We start from the raw sequence: 26,523 nt of genomic DNA, 5'->3' as shown, positions 1-26,523 counted from the left end.
AGCAAGAGCACTTGGGGAACAAACCAAGAGATGCAAATATGCAAGGTTACTTTGTTAACATTGCAAAGCACATTAAAGGACTGTAAGATATTTTTACTACTTTTATTACCTTCAACTACTATTGTCTTGAAGAACTGTAGTTAATATGTCAGTTCAATTTACATATCCTATAAACTTACCAAAAAAAAAAAAGTTCTCTACATTGCGTGTTAAGTTACTAAAAATAATCTTAACTTACTCAGCTTCCTTTCACTCTGGTTATACATGATATAGAAATATTTTTTAAAAGCTTATGAAAGCAGTAGCAATAAAACTGCAGACATTTTAAATCCTGTTCATAATATTAAAGACAACATGAACATCTTCATTTGATACAAGAATAATATTTGTCATTGATTGGCATTTAGAAAAATAAAGTATCAGTCCCTTCCTTAAAAAAAAGTTATAGGAAAGATATGGAAAAGGTAGTTTTCAACAAACAGTTTTGCTGCAGTTTTGCAGCAGTTTTACAACATTTCAAATAAGTTACACTATATACTATGGCTTTGCCATTTAGTGGAAGAGTGCCATCATGGATTTAAACACTAGATGTAGCTAATTAATTCAGTATGCTTTCAGCCTTTTCAAGTTTTAATGATTATTTATGTGGGGAAAAAAAAACCAACACCAAGTATTAGTGGGAAAATTAAGAAGCCCCTGGAAGAATTTAACTGCAAGAAGCACTTGTAGCAGAGGCCTTTCAGAGAAATTTTCAGTTGAAGTCAGGGCAATCTCTTGGCACTATTAAAGGGCAACCCAAACCTCCCATGAACTTCAGCTGAGTCAGGACTTCATACTGGGTTTCACTTCAGAAACGGTAACATACAGGTCTGGCAGCATTATGCTACTGGACTAATGATTTCTCTTCAATATTATTTGTTATGTTAATCATACAGCTGAGATGCTAGCTAGATTTGGTATGCAGCTGATCTAAGGAAAAGGTTACAATACTGCTAAAACAGCAAGAGTCAGAACTACAACACAATGGTTGTATACTAAGTTTTGGCCACTACGAATACAAAGGAATTAGGGGGAAGAGAAAGATACTTGAGTCAAAGGTTGAAAGATCCCATTTACGCAATAATATATTATTAATGGTTGAGTATACTTACATTTTGAAGTCTAAAGTTACATTCAAATTGGGCAAGTTATGAAAATATTCAAATATATGTAAATAAAAAGAAACCTAGTTTCACAACTAAAGTTGTAACAAAAATTTCATCCTGCAGTTGACGTAGCATTTGCAGCAACAAAGCTCATACAGACGAGCACATTTCAGAGTTATGAAGATAAGCAAGATGATGGCACTGAATTCAGGAATATTTCTGAACTCTAGTTTTACTCAGGATAGAAGAGTTGCCAGTTGGATAAAGTTCTGTAGTTTCCAGCTCCTTAGAAATAAGACTATGTCATATAGAAGATGAGTTTTCTCCCCACTTTTTCTCCAAAAGTATCCGAAAGGCAAGCTAAAATGATTGTTTCTGACAACAGTAAAATAAAGAAGCAAATAGAAACACAGGTGTATCACAGTCTTAGAGAAGATGCATTTGTCCTCGTTCATTTTTGTTTATAAAAAGGCACTTCACATATTGCTAAAACTCTAATAATGTACTTATCCTTTTAGTTTTTCCTGTTAGATGGATGTATTTCAAGGTGGTTACCGAGAATATGTGAACATTTATTATACAGTATTTATCTGTTACAAATTTTATAATTAAATATAGTATCTTACACCATTTATTTAGAAGAAAAGATTCAAGTTAAGATAATAGCAGATCTTCATACAATATTTCAGTGATGATGGACGATCTGTCATAAGCAACAAAATGTAGCGAGTTCATGCTAATAAAATTAGCAGTGTGAATCTTTCAGAAGTGAGTCCTCAGTCTTTTGTTTTCTTCTCGTAATCTCTCAATTTCAGCTACTAAGCTTTCATTTACAGAATATCTTTCAAGTAAGGCATGCATTTCATTCTAGAGAAAAGAAAAAAAGCCCTAATCAGAAACTATAAAGTTCATTTTCCCAGTTCTACCCTATCCATTTTCATACCCCTTTTGAAAATTAAATAAGCGAGATAATACTGTTTTTAAACTTTGGTAAGAAAAATGAGATTTTTTTATGCTGACATACAGTATTTTGATCATTAATACATTAGCGAATATTTTATCAAAGCATATTTTGCACTTCTTCAGGATGAGAATCTATTAATGCAGGTTTTTATTAAATGTTCAGTACTGAGTCAAGGTCTTTTTAATGCAGACCAAAAGAACAAAGACGCATAAAAAGGTAAAGTTAAAAACATAGAATACAGTTCAGCATGCATGCTGTACTAGTAAGTGAAGTTTTCTATTTGAACACTCTCTAATTCCTTCATACGCCAGCTCCTGGTCCTTTCCAAGGGACAGTTGAATTTACTTCCCCTTTATCTTTTACAACTCCTGAAATATGGAATTCATGATACCTACCCAATGCATATGTTCACTTTATTTATTGAGCCTAAAAGAGTTTTAATAGATTTAGGTACCTTTCCCCCTCCTTCACATTCCATCCTCCCTTTCTTGTTCTTAATGAGCAAACCCAATTTTCTGTTTTGACCAAAGTAGTTGATAGACTATTACTAAAAATGAAAACTGTAAATATTTCCCACACTGATCTTTGTACATACCAACTGCATATGGAACTGTTTGATCATCTCCACTTGCAAATTCACAATATCTCGATGACATGCTTCTCTGGGGGAAGAATTGCAAAGGACAATGCTTAGTTTTATTTAGGAAGCAGTAATTCTTCTTCAACTCCAAATGCCCAGAACTCCACACTCCTTCACCTTCACTACGTCATGGAGTAACAGACTTAAAACTCTTAAACCATGAAACACAGTCCTCTACCAGCTTAGTTTCTGCAAGACTTCTTTTTAATGACATTATTTTTCATCCAGGTATTTTTGGTACACAAAAAGATTTAGGATCCTTTCTGCTTAGAAATAGAAATATATAGGTAGTGATATCGAGACTAGTTTTTCACTTGCAAGCTGTAAACTTTTCTTAGCTTTCAGTTAATCTATATAAGAAGCACTAACAGTGTTGTCCATAAATTTGGACAATTCATGGGCAACAGTTCCACGCTACAAGGACCAGGCTGGGATATACCCTCTAAACACTACAACAGTTCTGGATGCTGGGGAAGAACAAGGCGAACAGCCCACAAAATACAGGCAGGCTCACGTGCTCTTCCTAAACAGCATATCCACAGTGCCAGTGTCTGAGACGGAGAACTGTGCTAGGTGGCCCACTGGCCTGACAAAGTAAGGCATTTCTTGACTAGGCATACACACATCTTATTCCATTCTCCTTTCCTAGAACATAGAGTAAACCCCAAGGGAATATACTGTTCACTTGGTATTCCCACAGGTAATTGTACTTCAGAACTTCTTCAGAGGAGAGCAGTCTTTCCTCAAAATAGACCCCACTGGCAGCTTAGAAACCAAAAGCGCAGGCTATCTTCCAGAGACAGGAAGTTTGAGAAACACAGGGGAGGTTCTGAACCAAATGAGTTACAAATTTCTCCTGGTCCTTTACTGAAGTCTCTGTCTTTTCCATTACTTGTAGAATGGTTTTCAGGCAACAGAGATTCAAATACTTCTTTCCTCAGACTCCAGAGCTGGAAGGTATTTAGATCAATGAGAAGCTTGCAATGGCTCCCCTCCCTCTATCTTCCTTAGTATACAGAAGGTATCTTAGATTCAGTTTGAATGTATCCACAATTTACAACTGGAAAACAAAACAGCAAGAGCCTTCCAGCCACTCCAGGAAGGGTAGGTCAGCAGAGAAGCACAATCTCTGAAGCTCCAGTTCTCAGATACTGAAATACAAGACTGAGAAGTATATTTTCCAATAGCGGGATCCCTAAATACAGACTTTTAAGAAAAAGAATCTGCAATCCATTTTAACTCATGTGAAAGTTACACTTTTTTATCAAAAGAGTGATAATCACCAAAAAGTCCTGGGGGAGTTTTACCATGCAATGTTCTTGTTTAAAGGCATACAGTAACATTCAATTTATTTTTCTATTGGCAGATACAGAACGCCCATAGTATATAGACCTATTAAACTAGTTTTACATGGCTTTTTGTCATCAAGACAGCCACAACCCCTCCCACGTTCTCCCCTCCCAGCGCTCCTCTTCCCCTCCACCATCTCTCAATCAACCTATTTCATCTTAAAAGAAGGATTGGGAAATGATCCCCCGAACACATCTCTCTCAACTGCTCCATCTCCTTCAAATTGCTTTTAAGGCATACACTATTCTCTCTTCTTTTCCTCATCTTATTCTTATCAAATATGGATGGATCAGTGAGCAGATTCTGCTATTATTTAAAAATTAACAAATATAATCAACACTATAAACCTGCTCAAGCAATTCTTTACTTTATACACTTTACCACCAAGAATCTAATAACCTGGACAATGTAAGACTAAAAACCTTTATCAAAAACAAACAGTCTCTACACCTAAAAAAATTTCTGTCTCTTATTTAAATTACACACACAGTATCATCATATCACAGTTTTATCTAAATGGTAAAGTTATATTATCTAGGATAAAAATCATTGCATTTTTTTAAACTGTTAAAATGAAATTCAGTAGTTATTGAATAGGAAATGTATTTCCTAAGAAACAAACAGCTATTCGCTGAACTTACCTTAAGTGGGGAGAAAAACCCAACCCCCTCCTTAATTACTGGACTACAAATAAACAAAATAGCTCACTAAGAGCAACATAAACAAAAGGGGATTTTGGAAATTATTTTAAGAATTCTTGAGCAGAAAGTGCTTAAAGGAAATTGGGTTTTGAAAACAGTTTTATTAATACAACATATACTATATTTATTTTATGCAGTGTATGTACCAAAGTGTGTATATACACTATATGATTTCTGCAGGTGCTAAGTAGGAGCTTTAAGTGTCACTCCAAAGCACAGTAGTGCAAAAAGCACCCCAAGGCTTTTAATTATTCTGTTTTGCTAGAATTTTAAAAGCATTATGAAGATAATGTAACTTTGCTCAGAAGAAACTCTAAAAAAAGTTAAAATTTTAATCTCATTTCTAGCAATGTGAAGTTTTGGATCCCAGAACTGTTTTTGCAATTCAAGAAATTGCCTACAGTACTCCAAATGCTCAATTGTACACATCTACAATGAGAGGAGGAAAGGCTGTCAGAATTTCAGATTACATTTCTACAAAACATGCATTATTTAAAAATTACTGTAGCGGTAAACGAGATTCACCAAACCTAATGAACCACAGTTTTTAGATAAGCTATCTGTCTTCTATTTTTTTTCAGCCTTTAGGTCCTGAAGAATTCAAGCAAGATGATAAACAGGGACTAAGACATATTCAGGGACCTCTATAAAGGTGCTACTATCAGAACCTTTACAGTAAGGCAAGGAGGGGTGAAACAGGACAAGATGCAGTTTTGTCTCCTTCTAGTCACATATCTCAAAGCTTTGGGGATTATTGCATCCTGTCCTTTGCCTGTAGGCAGCCTGTATTACAACTTACTTCATCAAATAATTCTGCTTGTTCTAAGGAGCAGTTCAGATGTTACTAAAATTCAGTGGCTGTAAGGAAGGCGGCAGGTATTTCTCATATGTGTTACTGCCATTCAGTCTCGTTCCCTTCACCTGAGACACCAAGTTTCCACCCTCTGCTACCTGAATCTTTATTACCAATTCACAAGCTTCCATCAGTAGACACTGGCATATTTAACGGGGCTAGAAGTTGCCATGTTCTTCCACATGGTGGAAGAAGTGGAAGTGGAAGAAGTGGAGCCTCTTCTATGACCACCTTCCACTCCCGTTTTCAAGCCCCAGGCCAACTAACACACAATCTGAGAGAAAGAAGGAGGGGGAAAAAAAAAAAAAAAAAATCAGTCTGCCAAAGGAAGCCTTTGTATCCACTTCCTGTTTATGTCCTTGAAATACCATGCAAACATACAGTATTCACTCTATAAAACTTACAAAAGGAGACTTTCATCTAGGTGTTCTGCCAGCTGCTTTATAAATGCTCAATGCCGTGAGCAATACCTTTCATTAAGGGGATGCAATAGTTTTGCCTATCATAGGGAAACTACTGCAAAATGGCAGAAAAGTTTTTTGAGTAACAAAAGTCAGAAGGATATTACAAAAAAGTGTCATAAAAGAAAAAAAGTTGCTTGCAGTGCAACAATCAAGCATAATGATCAGAGGAATAATAAAATAACAACAACAACAAAAAGAAAAGAATGAATGAAAATAAATGGAATGGTAGTAGTAGTAATAGGCAACAAGTCAGCCCATATTTATAACAGAATTGATAAAAAATCTGAACAGGCAAAAACACTGCAGAAGTCTGTAGTATCCCCTGCCGCCTTCAGAAAGGAAGGCAACAAGCAACGGTTCCTTAACAGCCCTCTTTATACAAAGCTGATGCAAGTTCACCCAGATGGAGTGAGCACTCATGGCCAGTTCTGAGGAACCGTTCACAAAACAGCTTCCTGTGTTTCTGTTACAGAGGAATTAATGAACTCTCATTTCCTAAGGATCTGGTGACTAATCCACATTACATCCCACATGATACTCTCCTACTCAAGAAGGCAGTATACTGCACTACTTCTGAGTTATGTGATGACCAATTAGCCCGGCAGCGTCTGCTACTGTGCAAAACCTGAGCTCTGCTGTCTTTTCCCCTGCAGCAATCAGGCTACTTTGATTCTTTCTCCGCTATCTAGTCCTTGGTTTCAAGCAAAACGGAGAACTCAGTAATTTTAAAACCTCTGCTCCTTACAAATTTGGCTGAGGCTTTACCAAAAGGTAAAGGAAGAACTGGCAACAAAATAAGCAATTTTCAGAACATCAGAGGAAAGTCTGACCTCGGTGAATGCTGAAAGCTGCAAATACAAGGAAAAATCTTCAAAAGGAGAAAACAAGAAAATATCAGGTCTACTTTTTTTTATTTTTAATCCTAGGTATGAAGTCCATGATACTCGTGACAGGAGATGGAAAAAAGGTTTTGAGTAAAACTGCTCCTTGCTAAATCCATAACTTATGCTAATTTGGCTTCTTTTATGAAGTGAGTGGAATTTTTATTAGGTGTCTGCAGATACAAGTATCAGAGCATAGACATCATTTTATGTAAAGCTGTATCAATAAAAATATACCCAGTGTTTCATGTTATACATGCAAAGCTAACAACACTCAAAACCACTACAAATGTCTAGATCAAACTCTGCACAGTGTCAACTTTAAGAGAAGAAATGTCTACTACCAGGACTAGGGGCGGGGGGAGGTGGGGAAGAAATCAGCACAAGGCTTCATGAAAGCACTAAGGACCTCATTACGCAGATAAATTTACCATCTGAGAAGTACTCAAACACTCATCTTGAAAATAGTTACAAAGCCATGCACATAAACAACCCTTAGAGACATCAATCTAATGAGGCATCAGTTACTCAAAATAAATACAATTTCCTACCTAGATTTCCAAGACTAAGGTTATTAATGACGTCATTTCTTGATGCTAGTAGGAAATACGTTTAAAGTAATGTTGAACATCTTACCAAGAAAAAAGGTAATTGAAAACAAAAATGCTCTGCATGAATATAACTACCTGAAGTCATCCAGTGTTTCTTGTATCATATTTTGAATGAAGTTTATTTGTATTGATGTCAAAGGTGCATTTGGTCTGTTACTCCCAATGGTTTCTGCTATTTTTTCTGACAGTGAACCGGCAACTCCAACAGTGACAGGTGATGTTATCTTTGGACCTTTATGATAAGAAAAAAAATAAATAAATCAGTGTACTTGGAGTACATAAAAATTGTGTGTGTCCTGAGGCTTGTTGATATTTTATCCCTACTACTACCTAGGGGGAAAAAAAATAACAAGAATTAGATTTAGAAAGAGTTTTTTTTTCAGAAGGAACTAGAAATGTCCTAGGGGCCTAACTGGATTTACAGAAGAATCCAGATTGGATGTTCTGTTTCACTGCTAAAATCATTTTATTAGGTTTTCCATCAATTCACAATCAATCACTTACAAAACTGGGCAAAACTGATCTACTTACTTGTTGAGGTAGTACCATTTACTGGCAGATCATATGCAAGATTAGCCTGAATATTCTTCACTAATCTCTCATTTGTGTCAGGAGTCTTTACAGCAGTGGAGGATGGTGGAGGACTTAAAGTTCCAGATTCTGCACTTGATGAGTTCAGTTTTGAAAGCTGTCAATCAAATTAAAAAAAATACATATATAAGTATATATTTATTTATTTCAATTATTTAGTGGCACTTGAAGACTAAAGTTTTCAGGCATGCACTTCTTTCAAATATTTTTGTATTTATGAATCTGTTGATAAAGCATGCTTTTTGTCTTCTAGCAAGACCTCTTAAGAATTGATCACCTAAATATCCAAAAATCTCCTCAGATACACACACAGAAGCATGAAAAGGCCAGGGCCTCTTAACTTTCACATCAAACATTTTGTGCCATAAATTATAAACATTGCTCCTAGAAAACTCACACATCTCAGAAACAATACAAATGGAGCATGGGTCTCAAAAGAAGCATATCAGAGGTATTTCAAGAAGGAAGAAAAACTTCCTGGGAAACAGGGGAGAAAGGGGAGAGAAGAGGGGGAAGTGACCTAGCAAAGGACAGAAAAGCATATTTGTGGAACCAGCAAATGATCGTTCTTGATTTTCTAGAAAAAAATCAAAATAATCCACAGGCTAGCTCAGTTTTGTTTCACACACAGTTTTGTAATCTATGTTTATTTAAGATAAATGTGCATTACTGAGGGATAACATACGTAAAACGACAAACACTTTTACAGATTTCTGCCAACAGTGTGAAGAGAGTTGCAAAATAAAATTAGCTGGGACACTACTAAGGATTTTTCCTTCAAGTAGTAATATTCTGTCAGATTCTAAAAAGACTAAACATAACAAGAATTAGTACAGTATACCTGCTTTACAGCTTCTATAGATTCTTGTTTTCCAAGAGTTATTTTCTTAGTGTCAGCCTCTGGATTTGTATGTTCTTCCTCTTCTTTAATTGGAGAACCCACAAATACATGTAATGGGCTGGACCGTATCCCTTGTGCACTACTGCCAACTGGGTTTCTTTTTACTGGAAAGGCAGTGGGGAGCTGTGGGAGAAAATCCAAACCCGAAAGGTAGGACTGAAAATCAAGACCTAAAATGAAAAAGGAAGGGTGAGAGACAAGCCAAAATAAAAAACAAACAAACAAAAAAACAAAAAGCCCCCAAACCCTCAAAACAAAACAAAACCCCCCTGAAAACTTCAAATCCAACTTATGCTGTTGCTATCTTTAAGAAAAACATGGAAGAGCCTCTATATATCACTATAAATTACCTAAAGGAAAAACAAAATTACTTTAAGACCATACTCTTTAATTTCCTCTTACCACATGTGGGGCCTAAACTCCTCCATGCATTCGACAATGTACATAAAAGTTAATTTGTATTAGTGTATGCTTCCACTGCTTGTTTGCTTTCAGTATGACAAAAATTAGCATGTAAGAAATAGTGAAAGCCTCCAATGGCCACAAAGAAAAGAATACAGAAAGTATGCTTACCATCTCCTTTTCCTGGAGGATCTTCGTTTGCTTTACATGAAATAATATCTACAAAATACCACAATATACACAAGTTAAAAAGTGTTTATTAGATGAAATCTATGTCAATATTCACATCACTGCATCCAGTTAATAATCAAAGATGAATTAAAATGCCAAATAGGTACAGCAATCCCTGACACAAATGACAAAATGTAATGCTAGGCAGATGAATGATTCTTTACAAATGTCAGTATTAGCAACTTACCATCTCTGACTGGAGAAAACACATCTCCTAAACTATTTCGACCCAAATCATCAAAATTATTTAAATCAGTACTTTTCCCATGATCTGTTTCTTTAGATGGAATCACATCCAAGCTGCTACTATGAGGAAAGCCTTAAAAAGACAATAGCATTCAGTTAGTAATTGACATTTTCCAAAATGTACAAGAATAATGTATTTTATCCCTACATAATCTCACAAGCAACACGATGCCTGGTGAGTCGAGCAAGCACTTTAGAACCTTGCGAGGATTCTAGAGGGTCAACTTTAACTTCCTCATATGTGTTCTCATCTTAAGGGAATATAACTAAAAACTAAGATACTTATCAACAAGAGTAAGATACAAGTGGATTTCTGTTTCCTCTTTTTTAAAATTAGAGTTATTAAACATGAGAATGCAGTCATTTTTAGATAAACACATGATATCTGCAGCAAATTTCCGATGCACCAGGCGAAATGATAATTAGTGAACACACCTCCCCCTAGGAAGGTGACCACAGTCAGGTATCAGCATTTACATTTATTCCACAAGAAGACAAATCTGCTTCAGTCTGGCCATTAAGCATTCCAAGAAAAACTCCAAGAAACATCTGTTTTAAAGCTCACCTAATGCAAGGATATTCTTTGCTTATTTCCAATATTAGGGAATTAGAGTGGAGTTACAGTCACAGACAAGCAAAACTCATCTCCAGACCTTCCCCACACCTCCCACCACCAAATCCAGAAAAACAAAGACGTTAAGCTTTTGGATACACGGTAGCATGGACACTTGTCTGCAGAATGGAAGCACTTCTTAAGTAAAAAAAAAAAAAAAAAAGTAATTATTTGAACTGCAGTTTTTAAGATGTGTAACACATGGAGAAGTGAATTGAACTGTTAAGGTACCACCTAAATAACTTTCACAATTCAGTACATTTGAAAAGTGAGTCAAGATTATAAGCAAGCCACTACTCTGACCTCACTGAATTCCCCACTCTAGAAGTGCCTGCGTTTTGCTTGTAAAAGTCAAGATATACGTGAAGAGCAGTAGCACTGCTCCATACCTAAATAAATCTTGCCCACACATACAAATGCTTTATTTGATACCTACTTTATTAACAAAACAAACAAAACCCCCCGAAGTACTATTCATAGAACCTATTGCTTCTTCCGCGTGTGAGATTACTCATTCATGTGGGCCAAAAGTAACTGTGGATGACTAGAATTAATCATGTCCAAAGTGTCTGCATAAACTGGGACTTGAGTCAGGTTTAAGATTTCAATTTTAAATGTATTAATGTACCATGTTTTCTGCTCCCTCAGATGTGGCAGTTGTGATGCATGCATAAGATTTCACTTGCTAATTAAGTAAATACTTGGCATATTGAGTCCAGCTAGAAGTGCACTATCAACCTATGCCAGAAGCTATGGAAGATGTACATGGAAAAAGCATAATATAAAACTGGGTAAAATCTTTTATGTACAATTTTCCCAGCTCCCAGTAATCTAAATGTCAGAAGTATCTAAATTGGTGGATGGCTATTAAATACACATTTATGTGAATCCAGCTCAAAGTACATCTTCTCCTCACATTCAGAATTCGTTAATACTTTTGCATGCTAACATATCTGCAACCAAAAGCTCCAGTTCATTTACAAGCTGTATAAACAGGCCTTTTTTTGTTTTGTTTTTAAATATGCTATAAGACCACTTTACTGAATGCCCCATATTTTTCCAAAGCTAAAATCCACCTTTAGGATCTACAGCAGAACAATTGTTCTTCCAGAACAAATGCAGTTCATGATCTGTCTTCTCCATTCCCATTTGTAAGTTTAAAGATCATATCTTCTTAAGTATATAGGGTTATTTACTTTCCAAAGTCAACATTCAATTTAATGAAAAATTTTTATTTGGTAGAACATTATTTTCTAAAAACATTTATTTATTATGAACAGACCTGTTTAAGAGATAACAGCCATTACATTTTCAAATAATGATAATAAAGTGTATTTTTAACTGAAATAAGGTTTTCCACACCATGCAGTAATGTTGATTAGCAACACTTCTTGAGTACATAGAAAGCATTCTACTTCACCTTGCGCTTCACTGCATACCCAAGGGAGGTCATTAATCTGTGTCCCTATAGACTGCAGTGGCTTATTGCCTGATTAGTGTTGCTAAATGTATTTCTCCTTACTTATGAAGGGAGGAAAAAGTGCTGTTGAATTCAAATGGCTTGAAAGGTTATCAGAAATCAAACAAACAGCTTGATTGATTTGACAATATTTTCAGAATTCTTGAATTAACTAAAATTTTAAGAGTACATTTTACAAAGTGACAGAATTTAAGAATAATGTCAGTTTTCATGAAGAGCATGTTAACTTCAGAAATATAAGTAGCAAGTAAAGTTACAGAACTAATCAAACTTGCTAACTATATTTAACATCTTTCCTACCATGTGATGTTGGAATCATGTCTCATACAAAAATACAGTTAAGTTCTCTTATTTTACGATAAACCTCAGACATAAGTAATAAAAACCCCTTAGGTTTTTTAGGCAAGGGGTTTGTGATACCTGTTAATTGATAGAACCACAAACCATTAGCTCTCCATTCCATATGGACATTGTGTCAGAAATCATATTCTGTACCTAAGGATAATATACAAGAGGTCAAAACACATGAGATATCCCCATACACCATAGTTTTCTCCTTTAAAGCTTAAATATATACACGTAAAATTCTGGACTTGAAGCAAGAATCTCTAAAAGCTGACAGTAGGACCCAATTCACTTCCCACATTCTCCTAGTTCGTCTAATGCAGTAGGAAAGGCAGAAGAAGGTGCAAATGCACATGCACGCAAGCACACTTTTGCAACAAATGCCCTTCCCTTGGTTCTTTTTTATACTGTGATGGTCAAGGCACGAAATATTCCTTCTATCTTCTACTCCACGTCAAACGTTTTTAAGACTAGGAAGAATACGCTACCTGTTTTGTCCTGAAGAACATCTCCTCCTTTACTCTCATTTGGCAGAGTCAGATGGGGTGAAACTGTTGCTGATGTATGAGAAGTCATATTTTTTATGCCAATATTTTGAATTCCTCCGAGATTACTACCAGCTTTGACTTCTACTCTTTTGGATATAGGTTTATTTGAAGAACCCTTAAGGTTAGACTGAAGAAAAAAAAAGAAGGAATTAAGATTGTTCCTTCAGCTAAAAGTGAAAATACAAACCAATAGTCTTTCTGTGTTCAAAACACTAAAAGACTTCAAGTTGCAAAGTTTGCCTAGGAGATATGCCTCAATTTCTCTTCAGAAATATAAAAGGACATATCTTCATGTAACTTCAAAGAACGTGAGAGACCTCTGTATCATTATAAGAATATTGTATGGACCTGCAAGAGGATATCAACAGACCTTAAGATAATGGAGTGAGCTGGCTCTAGCCAATTTTCATCCTAGGCTTAGTCCTAGGAAAAATAGAAGATTACATTTTTAGGGACTCTGGACTACAAAGCTGCTTCCAAGCAGCAGCTGCAAGTGTGCTGGAAGGACAGAAGAGTCTCAGAGGCGTAATGAATACATCTTGAAGGTTCTTTCTCCAGGGAATAAGCATGTGGGGTTTTTGGTTCAAGCAGAGCCCACTTATTCCTGGAAGAACCTCCTCAAGCCTTCTACATTTAATAGAAGTTTCATTTAATCAATTCTATCTAAACAATTTGTCCAAGTTTTTCACGTGCCTGTGGAAGACCACATACAAAAGACCATACAATATACCCCAAGAGAAGCAGCTGTGCTTCTTCCCTTTCTGTGAAAGGGACATTACCAGTCATTCTGCTACTGCCTGCAAATGAATCTTAGGTGCCACAAACTGATCTGCAACAGCAACATACTCACACAAGAAAGTTTAAGACTACTTTTAAAGTCTCACTCATCTCTACACTGAAACTATGAAAAAAGGAAATCTGATGAAAGCTTTACATACAAAACCCCACTAAAATGGCACTTAATATTGAGCAGTTTTTATTTCTGTATTGGTATGCATCATCTTTGTTGGCATCTACAATGTTTAGAAATTGAATATTAATGTTTTTAAAGTCTTAATTCATACTTTGTTTTTATTAATCTACATGTTAAGCAATAAAACAGAAGGTTTTTTTGTTTTGTTTTTTTTACCTTGGAAGAAGTGCCACTGAACTGAAGACGTATGCATTTCACACAGCCTTTGTGAGCACTAACTGTTTTTACCGGTGACGTCAGTTTTCTTAAGTCATACTGGTAGATTTTTCCCCGGGAACATCCTATAGCCAAAGTAGTACCATCAGGCATAAAGTCTACTGTTGTCAGAGGAAATTCAGCTACTAGCGTTGTCAGTAATCTTTGTACAGGAAAAAAAGACAGGATAAAGAGTCTTTTAGAGTTCATTATCAAGACAGTAGTTTTTATGATTAGACTTTTCAAAACGAAATACCTAGAAGATAAGCTTTCATAATGCAGCTACCAGTTGGCAGTTCAACTTCTCCAGTGCCAAGTAAATTCAGTGGAATATCTTAAGGAACAGTATATTAGGCTGAGAGTAAGTGATTTGTTTAACAAATTAACAAGCGGCATATGTCCCAAAATATTTCACCAGGACAGGATCAAATTACCTTCATAACAGCACTTCTGACACCTAGATTACTTACAGGTATCATCATTTCCAGCAGCAGTCATCCTTTAGCTACATACATCCTTTAGCTTCCCAAGCCTATTGCCTCTAACCTTCCCACACCAGCTCTGGGAGGAACTTCAGGTCCTAGTTTGCATCCTCCTACCAAACCCCTCCAAACTAGAGCCTAACTCTTGCTTTCATTCAGCTAGAGCAAAAGCATTCCCCACAAGAGAACCAAAGTCCCATAACACCCCTTGTCATCCCACCCTTTTACTGTACAGCCCCGTCACCTATGCAACCATACTTCCTGCTTTCTTATCCAATGTTTAATGTCATAGTTAAACATGCTTTTTCAATTAATAAAAAACTAAATACAGATCCTATAAATTTAAAGGTCTTTAATATACTCACTTTTTACTTGAGGTGTCATAAAGAATAATTCTTTTATCCAAACCTACGGTTACAAGTAGCAATTCATTGACTGGAGAAAAGCAGATTTCTGAAGCTGGTGCTTTATGAGTATTTTCAAAATTATGATATGGGTTCTGACTATTTACATCCCACAAAGTTACAGCTCCACTGTCAGAAACACTGCCCAGCAAAGATTTCTTAAAGGATGAGTATTTCAAGTGTCGAATAGGCTGTAAAATGGACATAAATAATGAAATGTAACAGCAGTATTAAATATTATTATATACATATTATATAAAATAATTTAAGAATACATTAGGAATTTTGATGTTACATACCATAGCATCTGTATTCCTAATGTAAGTCAAACTAGTCAAAGGTCAGCCACTCTAAAGAATGTTCATTTTGCATTACAATCCCATTTCTGCTGCCCAGGGACAGACGTTATTTTGACCAGCATGCTGATCAGCATATATGATGCCCAAAAGTGAGGGATACAATATTAAAAAAAAGACAAAAAAAAACAAAAAAAAAACCAACCTCCCCCCCCACACACACACACCACTAGAAAAGTTTCTTGATTTTAGGCAAGTATCATGCTATCATAAACACCAAAAAGAAAAAAAACACGCAAAAAACCAACCCACACCATACCTAAAATTAAACAAGTGAAAAGCTTCATTATTTCATTGATTGCTCTCCTGCCAAGAATGTTAAACTTTTAATTCCCCTCGACTGATTTTTCAAGTACTCGGATACAAGACAATTTGATAAGACATGAGGTCGAGCAAGTTATTCAAGTATTAAGGTCCTGCAGAAGAGATTTCACCCTGTGAGTTAGGACCACAGAAGAGGATATTATGCCTGGTTCATCATGCGCAGCCCTGCTATCACAGAACCATGCAATACAGGAACTCAAACTGTATTTTAGAAACAAGCAAGTATTTTGTTTCCGCTATATTGGTTTAGAGGATGTTTCAGAACCTCCGTGCTCTAATATTAAATTACAATACTCAGTTTCCAGGTAAGTTTTATTCATGGCCCGTTTGCACTAATTCATTCCTGTGACAAAAACGCCCTTTATTCTGAATTGTTTCCCTCCCTCCCCAGTGCTGCTCTTACATGTTTAGTAAACAACTATCTTACCTTTTTTTCAGGCTTTATTTTGCTGGAACCAATAAGCCAGACTCAGTCTAAGGCAGGTTCATTACCATCACAGCCTCCTTGCAACTCTTCCAATATGAATCGTTCTTGAATACAGACAACCCAAATCTCTCATGATACTCAAAACATTTCACTACTGCCTTTGCAAGCGCAATAAAACTTCATTTTTTTCTGTAAATACTTTTCCTAACATATCCTAGATTGCATTTTCTTTTTTATGGTTCAAACTCTACTGGTATTCGCTGCCTTTTCATGAAGCCCAAGTCTTTCTTTCCCTTGTGAATTTTCAGTTCCTAGTCTAATACCAAAAGCCTCAGCTATGACCTAAGTCTGGGACCTTGATTTCTGTAGTCATAGTTGCCCTCATGTCTATTCTTTCAGTTCTTTTTGGATACTGTCACAATCCCCTTTCTTATGGGCAGTATCTTTGAGCTTTGTGTCATCATATCCCTGCTTCTTGAATACTAATCATTAGTGAAAATATCAAACAAGATTAGCTACTGATAACCCAGACACTGTTCTTTCAACATTACCTACTGTCTTCTTTCCAATAGCCCAATTCTTACTCATCTTCAATTCCTTTTCTAACCTCCATCCTCTCTAAAATAGTCTCAGATGGCACTGAATCAAAAGTTTTATTCAAGACCAGACAGATAACAGCCACCACATTTTATTTGTCTAGAAAAAGCTATTATATTAGTCTGGCATGCTACACATCACAATGTAGTGTACTGGATCTTCTTGCATTTTCCCCTTCATTTTACTGGAGATATTTGTTGCCTCAGATACCTCCAACCTGATTTCTGGCACTTGTATTACTTGTCGCACTGAAAGCCTAGATGCTCCACAAAGAAGCGGAAACCTCAACCAAGGATTCAGAAGGAATGGAGGACAACTGTCATGTCTTAGAACGAACCTTTCAAAATTGCAAAAAAGGGAAATTAATACGAAGCAGGTGGCACCACGTTTCAGTAAGTGCAACTCCTGATGATTTCTGGGAATTCTGCACAAACAGAACTTCCAGAAACATGTTTAGCGCAAGGCGCTGAACCAGCAAAAAAAAAAAAAAAAAAAAAAAATGAAGCCCTCTCTCAAACACTTTACTGGTCAGTGTAGTACAAGAAACCATATATATCTTTTTGCCTTAGCTGTGACTGCAGCAGATTTTCTGCAGAAGATGAGGTACCTTTTATCTTTAAGCTTCATGTTAAAACAGCCAAGTTAGGAAAAATGCAGAAAACGACTGGTCCATTGCTGAAAAGGGTTGGTTGCACTCAGGGTTTTTCACTGTTGAAAAACAAATGAAAAGCCTAAAACTAAATCAAAACCAGCCTAGCATCATTGATTATCTTATTCTGAGACACTATAGTTGCTTAAGCTCTTTTATACCTTAGTAAGCCTTGTAGGTGGGAAGGTAGATGTAAACACAGTTGACAGTGAAATAGTCTTGAGCTTTTAAAGCTATAAGGAATGACCAGAAGCCATCACACATCTTTACAAATCAGCCAGCTGTTCAAACAGCTAAACTAAACTAAATTCTGTTGCTAGGAGAATAGCACCAGGCAGTGAAGACTTGAACAAACATTGTGTGTCAAAACAAACTAATTCAGCCTCACAACAGTAAGCAGATAAGAATCTGGTAGTCTTAATGAATACCAGCAGCAAAGAAACTATGGGATCCACAAACAACTCCGTGAAAGAACTTAACTCTGATAAAGCACATAGATGTTTCTAAATCAAAATCAATTAACAGACTATAGGCCAATACTCTGAATTGAATTCTATGAAAAGAAAATCGTTTAAATTCTTAGGAAGCACTGCAATCTTGTGCCATTCTACTCCTTGTAGAGCCTATAGGATTACAGAAATTAACTGGCAAGGAAACTACATTCCATTATGCTGAATCAAGCAGAGACAAGCTAACTTTTATAAGGTTAGTCTGACCTCACATTCCCCAATTGTAAAAAAGAGTTACTAAGGAGTGGTGACCCTTATTAAGCCAGACACCTAGTGCCAGGAACAAGCAAGACAATACACTGTTCAACTATTCAAGTTTACTTTTACAAAACTGGGCCCCTAAACTATAAATTCTTTGATCGTGGACTTCCTTTTTATTTATTATTTTTTTAAAAAACACAAGTCTTCAGATATTTGCCTCGTTGCGCAATTAATTCTGCAAATCCCTACAAGTTCCCAAATAAAACCCAAAATTAAAAACATAGCAACTTTTGCACATAAGAGTAAAGATGATTTTTAGGACACAAGATATGCTCATAAACTAGGACATTCCGGTAGCCCTGACATTACACAATTACAATTCAATGCCATTTTAATTTAAGGCTGCAATCAAATAACTGCCCCCATTAGAAAATGCTACAGACTCTAGGAAGTGAATACTATCTCTGCACTTGGAATTACTTTGATTTAACACTTCAGATATCTTTAGCCATCTTAAAGACTACTTAACTTTGCAGCAAACCTCTTGATTTCATCTGCCAAAATAGCTATTCACAGCATCACTTATTCCTACTCACTTTTTGGTGGAAAGAGTTGAATATATTAAACAGGTTGATGTGAATCATTCTCAAAAGAATTTTAAAACTTTCCAATTAGCCAGCAGCATAGTCCCCACTCTGGAAACTCACCTTAGCTGTATAATCCAGCTGAGGGTTTCCCTGCAGCCCTTGTCTTACATCCACATTCTTCATAAGATCATAACAATCAAATCAGAAAAATGAACTGACTACACAGAGGGATTTTTAAGCTCAAGTCAGATATGAAGTACAATTTTGCTTCAATACAAATAGGAAACTACAGTAATGCATCAAAGACACTGCAGCACCCAAAAGCAGATACTTTGATTTTAATAGAGATTTTTCAACACAAAGTATATCACAATGCCTGTGATGCTCTAAACATTCTTCATCGACCTATATTGTTCAGTGGTAGACAAGAAAAAAAATTAACTTCCCACTCCATCCAAGGTCTAGGATCTAGGACTGAAAGAGCTGTTACAGTAACAGAATATAACCAAATCAAAACCTCAGTACTCCCCGCAACAATAAAAAGTCAGGGTTAGGACAAGAGCAATGATTCTGTCATCCCTCAGGCAGCTTCTGCCTCTGTAAAAATGACCTAGTTTAAAAAAAAAGGGCCAGAGCGCAAACCCTTGGCTGTGCCTAAGACCACATTCACACTAAGAACTCGCGCTGTGTCTTCCAAAGGGACAACACAGCTGATTTGCTACTACAGAAGTCCTTATATCAAGACAATTCCCCTAATGACACCACCATTTCTGCAGTATCTGCGGTTCTGTAAAAAAAGGACTGCAGTGAAAACCATTACCAAGGCCCTTAAGTAGTACATGTGCTTTGTGTTTGTCTTTTGCATAGAGATCTCCTTCAAACTACAGTTATTCATCCAAGTAGGTAACCTAAGATCTCATTGCTTTTACTCTTTGAGCAACTGTGCAATTTTAATTTAACTTATTTCCAAATGCAGGCTTATATTCTCCCTTACTGTAGAGATGATTCTGTTCAGTTGTAAATCTGATTACTCTGGGTAAATAAGAGCCCAGGCTATACACACTTCGTTCTTCACGACAACAGGCATACAGCAGCACACTGAAATTCTGTTTAGGTTTGCAAGGCTGACTATTTTTTGATCAGCTCTAAGATGTGTAGAAGTTTGTTCTTGAGGCAGCAGAGCCTATATAAACTAAAACTGGCTGTAAACTGTGTATAAGTAAAGGTACCTGAGAAAAGTTATGTTACTTATCATTGAAGACTACTATACACCCAAAGGCCTGCTTTCTCAATCCTGTAAGTGCACTTTTAAAAAAATTAAAAGAAAATAGATTGATAAAACTTAAAAAGATAACCACATTGAAGGTTATTTCAAAAGCAGAAAAGCTCTCAATACATACTTCCAATTTCAAACACTCAGTTTGGGGTGGGGGGAGGGAAGTGCTCAAAAACCTGACAGTAGCTCAATACATACAACCTACCTGACGGCTGCCATAACCAAAGGGAGTACTTGATAAATTGGTTGTAACACTGTGTAGAATAATTTCACCACTCAAAGATCCAGAAGCAATGTAGCAATCATTCCAATTATATGTAACACATGTGACTTCATCTTTGTGATCCTATAAGGGAGGGCAGGGAAAGAGGGTTAAAGAATTTCAGGAAAGCCATATTCCTTCCTAACACATTCTTTTGTAGGAAAACTTCAGCTTGATGTTTCTTCCAGACCTATTGCTAAAAGATTATTTAAGGATTATTCTGGAATATCCCAGAGATCAACAGAACATACAGAAGATCAGCCATTATATTTTAACCAATGTCTGTTTGATTGTTTTCAGAAGGTTGTTTTAATAAATTAGCAAAGATGATGCTTTAATTATATGCAATATTTTAATAAGACAACCATAGGGATCTCTACCACATATATCATTAATGTTATTTTAAAAGCAAGGTCTTTCTGAAACCAACGCTGATTTTAAGACGCTTTCTATTGATCTGATATACTACTGACAACTTCTCTTCTGTTACCTGTAATGCATATATCTACCAGATAGCTTTACAGTATAGTCACTTGCAATGAAGATATTATCTTCCTCCGTATATTCAGTAAACGCAATCAAATATTTCCAGACCCCAAAGGTAAAAAGATATTTAAATTATTATATTAATTACTTAATTTTTTTCTTAGACTGTTAAGAGTTTTAAATAAAATTACTATAGCTAAAATTCTAGAGCATCTTTGTGATCCTAAATGAAGGAAGAATCTATTCATGGTATCATGGAAATAAGCTAGACAGTCATCACTTTTGTGCATCATAGCAAAATTTTAGAGAATTCACTGTATCAGTTAGGAAAAAGATGACCATGCACCAATTCTGCATTGATGTTCTTGCTTAAGCAATTTTGAATAGCAGGAGTTCTGTTCTTTTCAAGGGGACTACAGTATCCTACACATACAAAAGCATTTTCCTGATTGAAGTATCAGAAGTAGCAGTTATCTGAAGTGCAGCCCTTGAAAAAATCCTGTCAGAAAACATCACTTCAGATTCTCAAAATGAGAAGCCTATTCTGAAGATTTAAAGATACGTTATGATAGACTTGTACCCTGAAGACACCAAGTCAAGCATAATTAGTTAAAATCAGTTTGTTATTTACAGTGCATAAAGAGCACAAAGTTAAACAAGATATATATGTGCGCTCGCTCCTGTCTGTGAACTTGATCCTACGGATCTGTGATCTAGAGAAACAGTATTTTCCACAACTGGCAGAAAAATCCAGAAGTTACAAAGGCTACAGTTCTTCCTGCAGCCAAGCATCAAAAAACCCCAAAGTGTTACCTTAAGACTACGGTAGAGCCTTCTGGACTTCAGATCCCAGATATTAACAGAGTTATCAAGGCCTCCACTTGCAATGTGTAAAGAACTGGAATTTAAGCTCACACATGTCTGTCTCGCCTGATAAAAAACAAAAACAAAAACCAGACAGTATGTTAAAGGGAATTAAGAGGTTTACTCGAGTCTACTTAAAAGCATATTGATATAAATTTTCACCTTTAACACAAGTAGTCCCGCTGACTGACAGAACTATCGGTACACTACAGTTATTTCCCATCAACAAGCATTTAAAATCCAGTCCAGTTTAGACATGTTAAGATTTAAATATATAAGGTAATAAACTCTCAGAGGCTCTTCTCATATTTTCCCATCCCCATTTCAAATTCTCTTAGTTCCCTTTTCTTCAGTATGCATTTTCACTTTAAATTATAGCTCTCTAAACTGCAATCATAGATTTCTATTCAGCTATAGAGCTTTAAAAAGAAAGCCCTAAGTTTAGAAAAAAAATTCCTTAAAAGAATATTAAAGAGTTGTCTAGGTCATGTTCTTCACATTTCCTAAACATTACAAAGAATATTATAGCAGCAAACCTCATAATTCCACAAAGTGCTTCTTTTTAAAGTGATCACTGAAGTGCTAACTTTTGAAAAAAATGTCAATCTTAATGATAGACCTATACGGAGGACAAATTATTCAGTCCTATCATGTTGAAAATTCACTTTTAACTTCCTGAGGTTTGAAATAAGAAAAAACAAGTCCATCTAATTATTCACATGGCAAAATTGGAAGTGATTGCATTATGTTTACATTAGGTTTAGAGAAATCTCCATGGCAAACACTACACCTTTGAAAGTGTTTGCTTTGTCAACCTAAAAGCCCGGTTTTAACTTATTTTCAGAACATTCCCGTTCCAAATTACCTTTACAATAACTATCCAAGGAGAATAATTAGCATAATTTATAGCACCCAACAAGTCATTCAAGTAACCATGTCAAGAGACTTTTCTAAAATCAAGCCTAGTTTTCTAAAGAGTTTTATAGTGACATGCTTCCCTTCAACAAAAAAAAATATATATATACATAACACAAAGTATTTCCAGAAGCTAGCACACGTACTCTAAGAATTATCTTTATATAGACTCTTATGTTTTAGAAATATGCATAATTTGTAGGCATGCATACTTCTGACAATTCAGGTTTGAAAATCCAGTTCAAATTTCAGCTATGTTCTACTGAGTACACATCTATTAAATCAAGTTTGAAGCACCAATTACCCTATCATATAAGGGCTCAACAAGAAAATTCCCTTATTAAGAAAGCCATTGGCATCAGATGCTGGTATAACTGCAACTTGTTTTTTCACTGGTACAAATATTTTAGAAGCGCTATTCCCTCCACTCCCTTACAGACATTTCAACTATATACTTTAAAAATACTTTCAAGTTTTGAGGTATGTGTCATAACAATACTAAAATTAATTTGATACGCAGAACAGATGAGATACAAACAGTACACAGGGTGGAGTGGATAAAAAGGGAACAGCATTAAACATACTTACTCCTTCAGCTATTTCAAAAAGTGGAACAGGTTTACTTTTACAGCTTGAAACAACTATTTTATCACCAACAGCAGAAGCAGTAACCAGGAAGCTATCTTAGCCACAAGTTATGGACCACAACCGTGTAACGCTGCTGGTTAGTAAAAGCAACAGTAAGTCTCCCTTATTAAACAGGTAACACATTGGTTAAAGAGTCTGAAGAACTGTACCTTGAAGAGATCTACATGCTTTAGAAATATTTTGCATTTGCTATTTGAGGGAAAAAATAGAAACATAAGGCTGTTTAAAACCAGGCTGTCAGAAACAACTCTTCATTAAGAAGATCTTAGAGACAATTTGTCCCNCCCCCCCCCCCCCCGCAAGAAGCAACTACAGCCCTTCCTTCCCAACAGGGCAATTTCTTTCAGAGAGAAGAGACAAACTATCTGGCAGATATTATTTAAGATCTCTTTTCTGCCAGGCAGCTTATCCAGGCTGCACTCTTCCCCCCTCACCCCAACCACCACCACCGCAAAATATGAACTCCATTTATCACTAGAGTTCAAAGCAATGTCTGTTGCTATTAGCAGACTATGAATTTAAAGAAAAGTCCTGTCCATGATAAATGTTAGACCAGTTCAGCACAGTTTCTGGAGTATAATGGATATGTCTGCTAATTTGTCTCCCTCTTATTATTGAGGGCAAAAAAGCCTTTATGACACCAAGTAGTTCAGACAAAAAATTAAGAAAAGTACAGCGCGAGTTGAAAAGAAAGATTGGCTTAAGTTTTGAAAGAGATACACACTATGACGTAGTACCCCATAGAAAATTTGGATGGATGCTGATCTACAGGTAACTAGAAATACAGTTCTATGCTTTTGTTGAGGAGCAAGAAAATTACCACTGTCCCCTACATTGAATCAATCGAGTAATCATTCAGATCGATGTCCCTTACATCTTCAGGCCAATACCCATAATGATTTTATATTTACTTAAGAATATAGATTAATTGTTGGATTTAACACCAACAGAACCAGTAGGCACATTAGTGCTTGCTATTTCTTCCATCATTTTAAGACAACATTTGAGCTTACAGAAATTATGAAGAACCACCACTAAAACCAAAAGCAATGCTTTACCATAACAAATTATCAGACATTCAAAAATGCACAAAGTAAGACAGTCATTTCAGATTTTGGGGGTGAAGAGGAGATTGGGAGTAAGAACATATGACAAGGCAGACTGTCTATAGCTCAAGTTTACTAAACAATGGATCTTAAAAAAAAGAGATGCTTTTTTTTCCCCCCATGCTTCAATTTCTTTGGAATTTCCACAGCTAAAACATTAATTTGTGCTCTGACTATTGTAAATTTTGTCTTCTCACGCATTCACTCCCTTGCAGACTTAGAGGACAGAGGCATTCAGAACTTTCAGGACATATATTTTTATTTGTCAGCATCCTGTCTTTCTTTTACATCAAGACCAGACATCACTGCTTTTTCCCCAGGACAGCCATATATCTATTCACCTGACAGTGCGCTATTTCCATGAAAATTCTCATATATTCATATCCTACTTGGCACTACATATCATTATCCTATAATAGGCCTCCAAGACAGAGGTGACAGGTCTACATGGACCCAACCCACTTTCCTGGATAAACCAATGCTATGGATGGATGCAATATATTTGTGCTTCCTCTGTAAATGCTACAAACAGTGCACAGAAAACCAGTGCTTAGACAGTAAGAGACTTAAGTGTACTCTGTCAGACAGAGGCCATTTCTACTAACAGAATCAGTGAAAAGCTGTTAAAAAAGAAAACAACAACAAAAAAAAAAACAAAAAAAACTAATCACAGTTTTCCTCTCTGTACTATATATAGAATTTCATTATGTTAGCAATTGCTTTGTTGAACCTTACCAACAAATTAAGTACTGCCTTGAATGTGAATATTGTAATCAACCACTAAAGAAACAAATGAATAAGTTTGCAGTTGATAGGCAATTCAAGCATATCACAATCATTAAAAATGTGTTAGCCTCCTAAAGGAAGACTAACATCTTCAGAAGCATTTACCAGCATGAGTTTATTTTGTAAAGCACTTAAACACAGGCAACCACAAAAATTTCTTCACAGTATGTAAGAATCTTTTTATGCAAGAATTTTCAAGACTAGATAAGCCCTGTCATTTAGAGACAATTTCATAATAATAATAAAAATAAAATCACTGCAATTTTGCAGAACTCCCACAAAACTATGACTAAAACAGTAAAGGATACTATTACTGGCCCAACACAGCGAGCTGACTGGATGTGGAGATGTATGTGGGTTGAACTGCTCCACCACAGTTACTGATGAGGAATCCCATATTTTTATGTCATCTCCTGATGAAGCAAAACGTATGCTCTCTTGCATGATTGCACCTATTTACGTAAAAGAAAAATTAAGTTGCACTTCACTTTGTGAGTCAAAAAGAATCTCATCAATACCATTTTATACTGTTTTCTTGATAAGATGGACATTTATTTGGAGAGTTATACAATTAGCACCATTCAACTCAACACACTGCTGAAAGCAGCAGACACTCCATGCTTTTGTTACTTTAATTCCTGTGGGAAACACGTGCTTTCCTTTTCACAAAGGAAACATCAACCTCTCTGTGCTATCAATATATCTAAAATCCACGCAGTTAATAACTCACAAGTTCAGAACTCGAGCTACTACTAGAGACGAAAATGACGTTTTACATCTGCATATATCCGTAGAGTTTATAGATGTCTAGCACGAAGTCCTGACTATTTCAAGGACTCACTTGTCAACAGTAGATGGAGCTATACAAGCTAGAATCAAACCGACTGTTGCAAGGAAACACTGGAAGTTCAGACCCAAAGGGCTCCAGCGTCCCCCTCGCTGTGCTACAGGAGAAGGCGGAGAATCTTTAAAAGTAAACCTTTAACAGTAGAAGACGAGCGACAATGAGTTACTTTTCAATTCAGCTTTCACAAGGTAAACAAACTGTACTGCCATTTGCTTTGACAGTCGCCGTTCTGAGAGTTAAAACCAGACTAGCCAATTCCAGCTTTATAAAGTTTATTCTCAGTTTTTATTGTGGCTAATTTGAAACTCGGACAACAAGCGAGGACCCAAAAGGCGAACCCTTCGTTCACCTCAAAGCACAATAACCCTTTAGCCAAAGGAGCTTCTGGGGCGTTTCTATAGGGTTTTCATTCACCGATTCGCACAGCTCAAAATGCTTGAAACAAACCCGCGAAACTGAGGAAAACGAGTCAGGAAACTCGAGGTCTGCAGCTGCCTTGGCTCTGCCGCGGCCCAGGGCATCAGGCGCAGAGCCGCCCCGCCGCCCCACGCTCCCCCCCACGACTAGCACCGACTTACTCCCGCCCCGCTGCGCACGGGCGGCCCCAGGGGGAGCGGGACGAGCCGCTCCGTGCCCCGCCACAGCCGCCCGGCCCGACCCCAC

The 26,523-nt window shown here is 36.4% G+C and overlaps 1 protein-coding gene across 4 annotated transcripts; it reads right to left on the bottom strand.

Moving 5' to 3' along the window:
• Positions 1–1,106: 1,106 nt before the first annotated feature.
• Positions 1,107–25,461, bottom strand: NEDD1 (neural precursor cell expressed, developmentally down-regulated 1). Of its 4 annotated transcripts, XM_026085846.1 has the most exons (14): positions 25,322–25,461; positions 23,062–23,156; positions 21,508–21,624; positions 20,152–20,292; positions 14,982–15,211; positions 14,096–14,297; positions 12,907–13,093; positions 9,922–10,053; positions 9,675–9,722; positions 9,042–9,271; positions 8,141–8,297; positions 7,685–7,841; positions 2,705–2,771; positions 1,107–2,012 (listed from the first exon to the last, which is right to left on the bottom strand). In XM_026085846.1, exons 1-14 carry the CDS (start codon positions 25,455–25,457, stop codon positions 1,908–1,910), a joined length of 2,004 nt encoding a protein of 667 aa, XP_025941631.1. In that variant the 5' UTR covers positions 25,458–25,461; the 3' UTR covers positions 1,107–1,907. The 4 variants fall into 4 exon arrangements, with proteins under 4 accessions (XP_025941631.1, XP_025941633.1, XP_025941632.1 ...); XM_026085848.1 differs by lacking the exons at positions 23,062–23,156; positions 25,322–25,461 and adding an exon at positions 23,271–23,360; XM_026085847.1 differs by lacking the exons at positions 1,107–2,012; positions 2,705–2,771 and adding an exon at positions 2,778–3,012.
• Positions 25,462–26,523: the final 1,062 nt, after the last annotated feature.

This window comes from Apteryx rowi, unplaced genomic scaffold, assembly GCF_003343035.1.
Source record: "Apteryx rowi isolate R43461 unplaced genomic scaffold, aptRow1 scaffold_679, whole genome shotgun sequence".
Lineage (NCBI taxonomy): Eukaryota > Metazoa > Chordata > Aves > Apterygiformes > Apterygidae > Apteryx > Apteryx rowi.
Note: the sequence above shows the minus strand (reverse complement) of the source record. Positions and strands in the feature narration are given on the sequence as shown.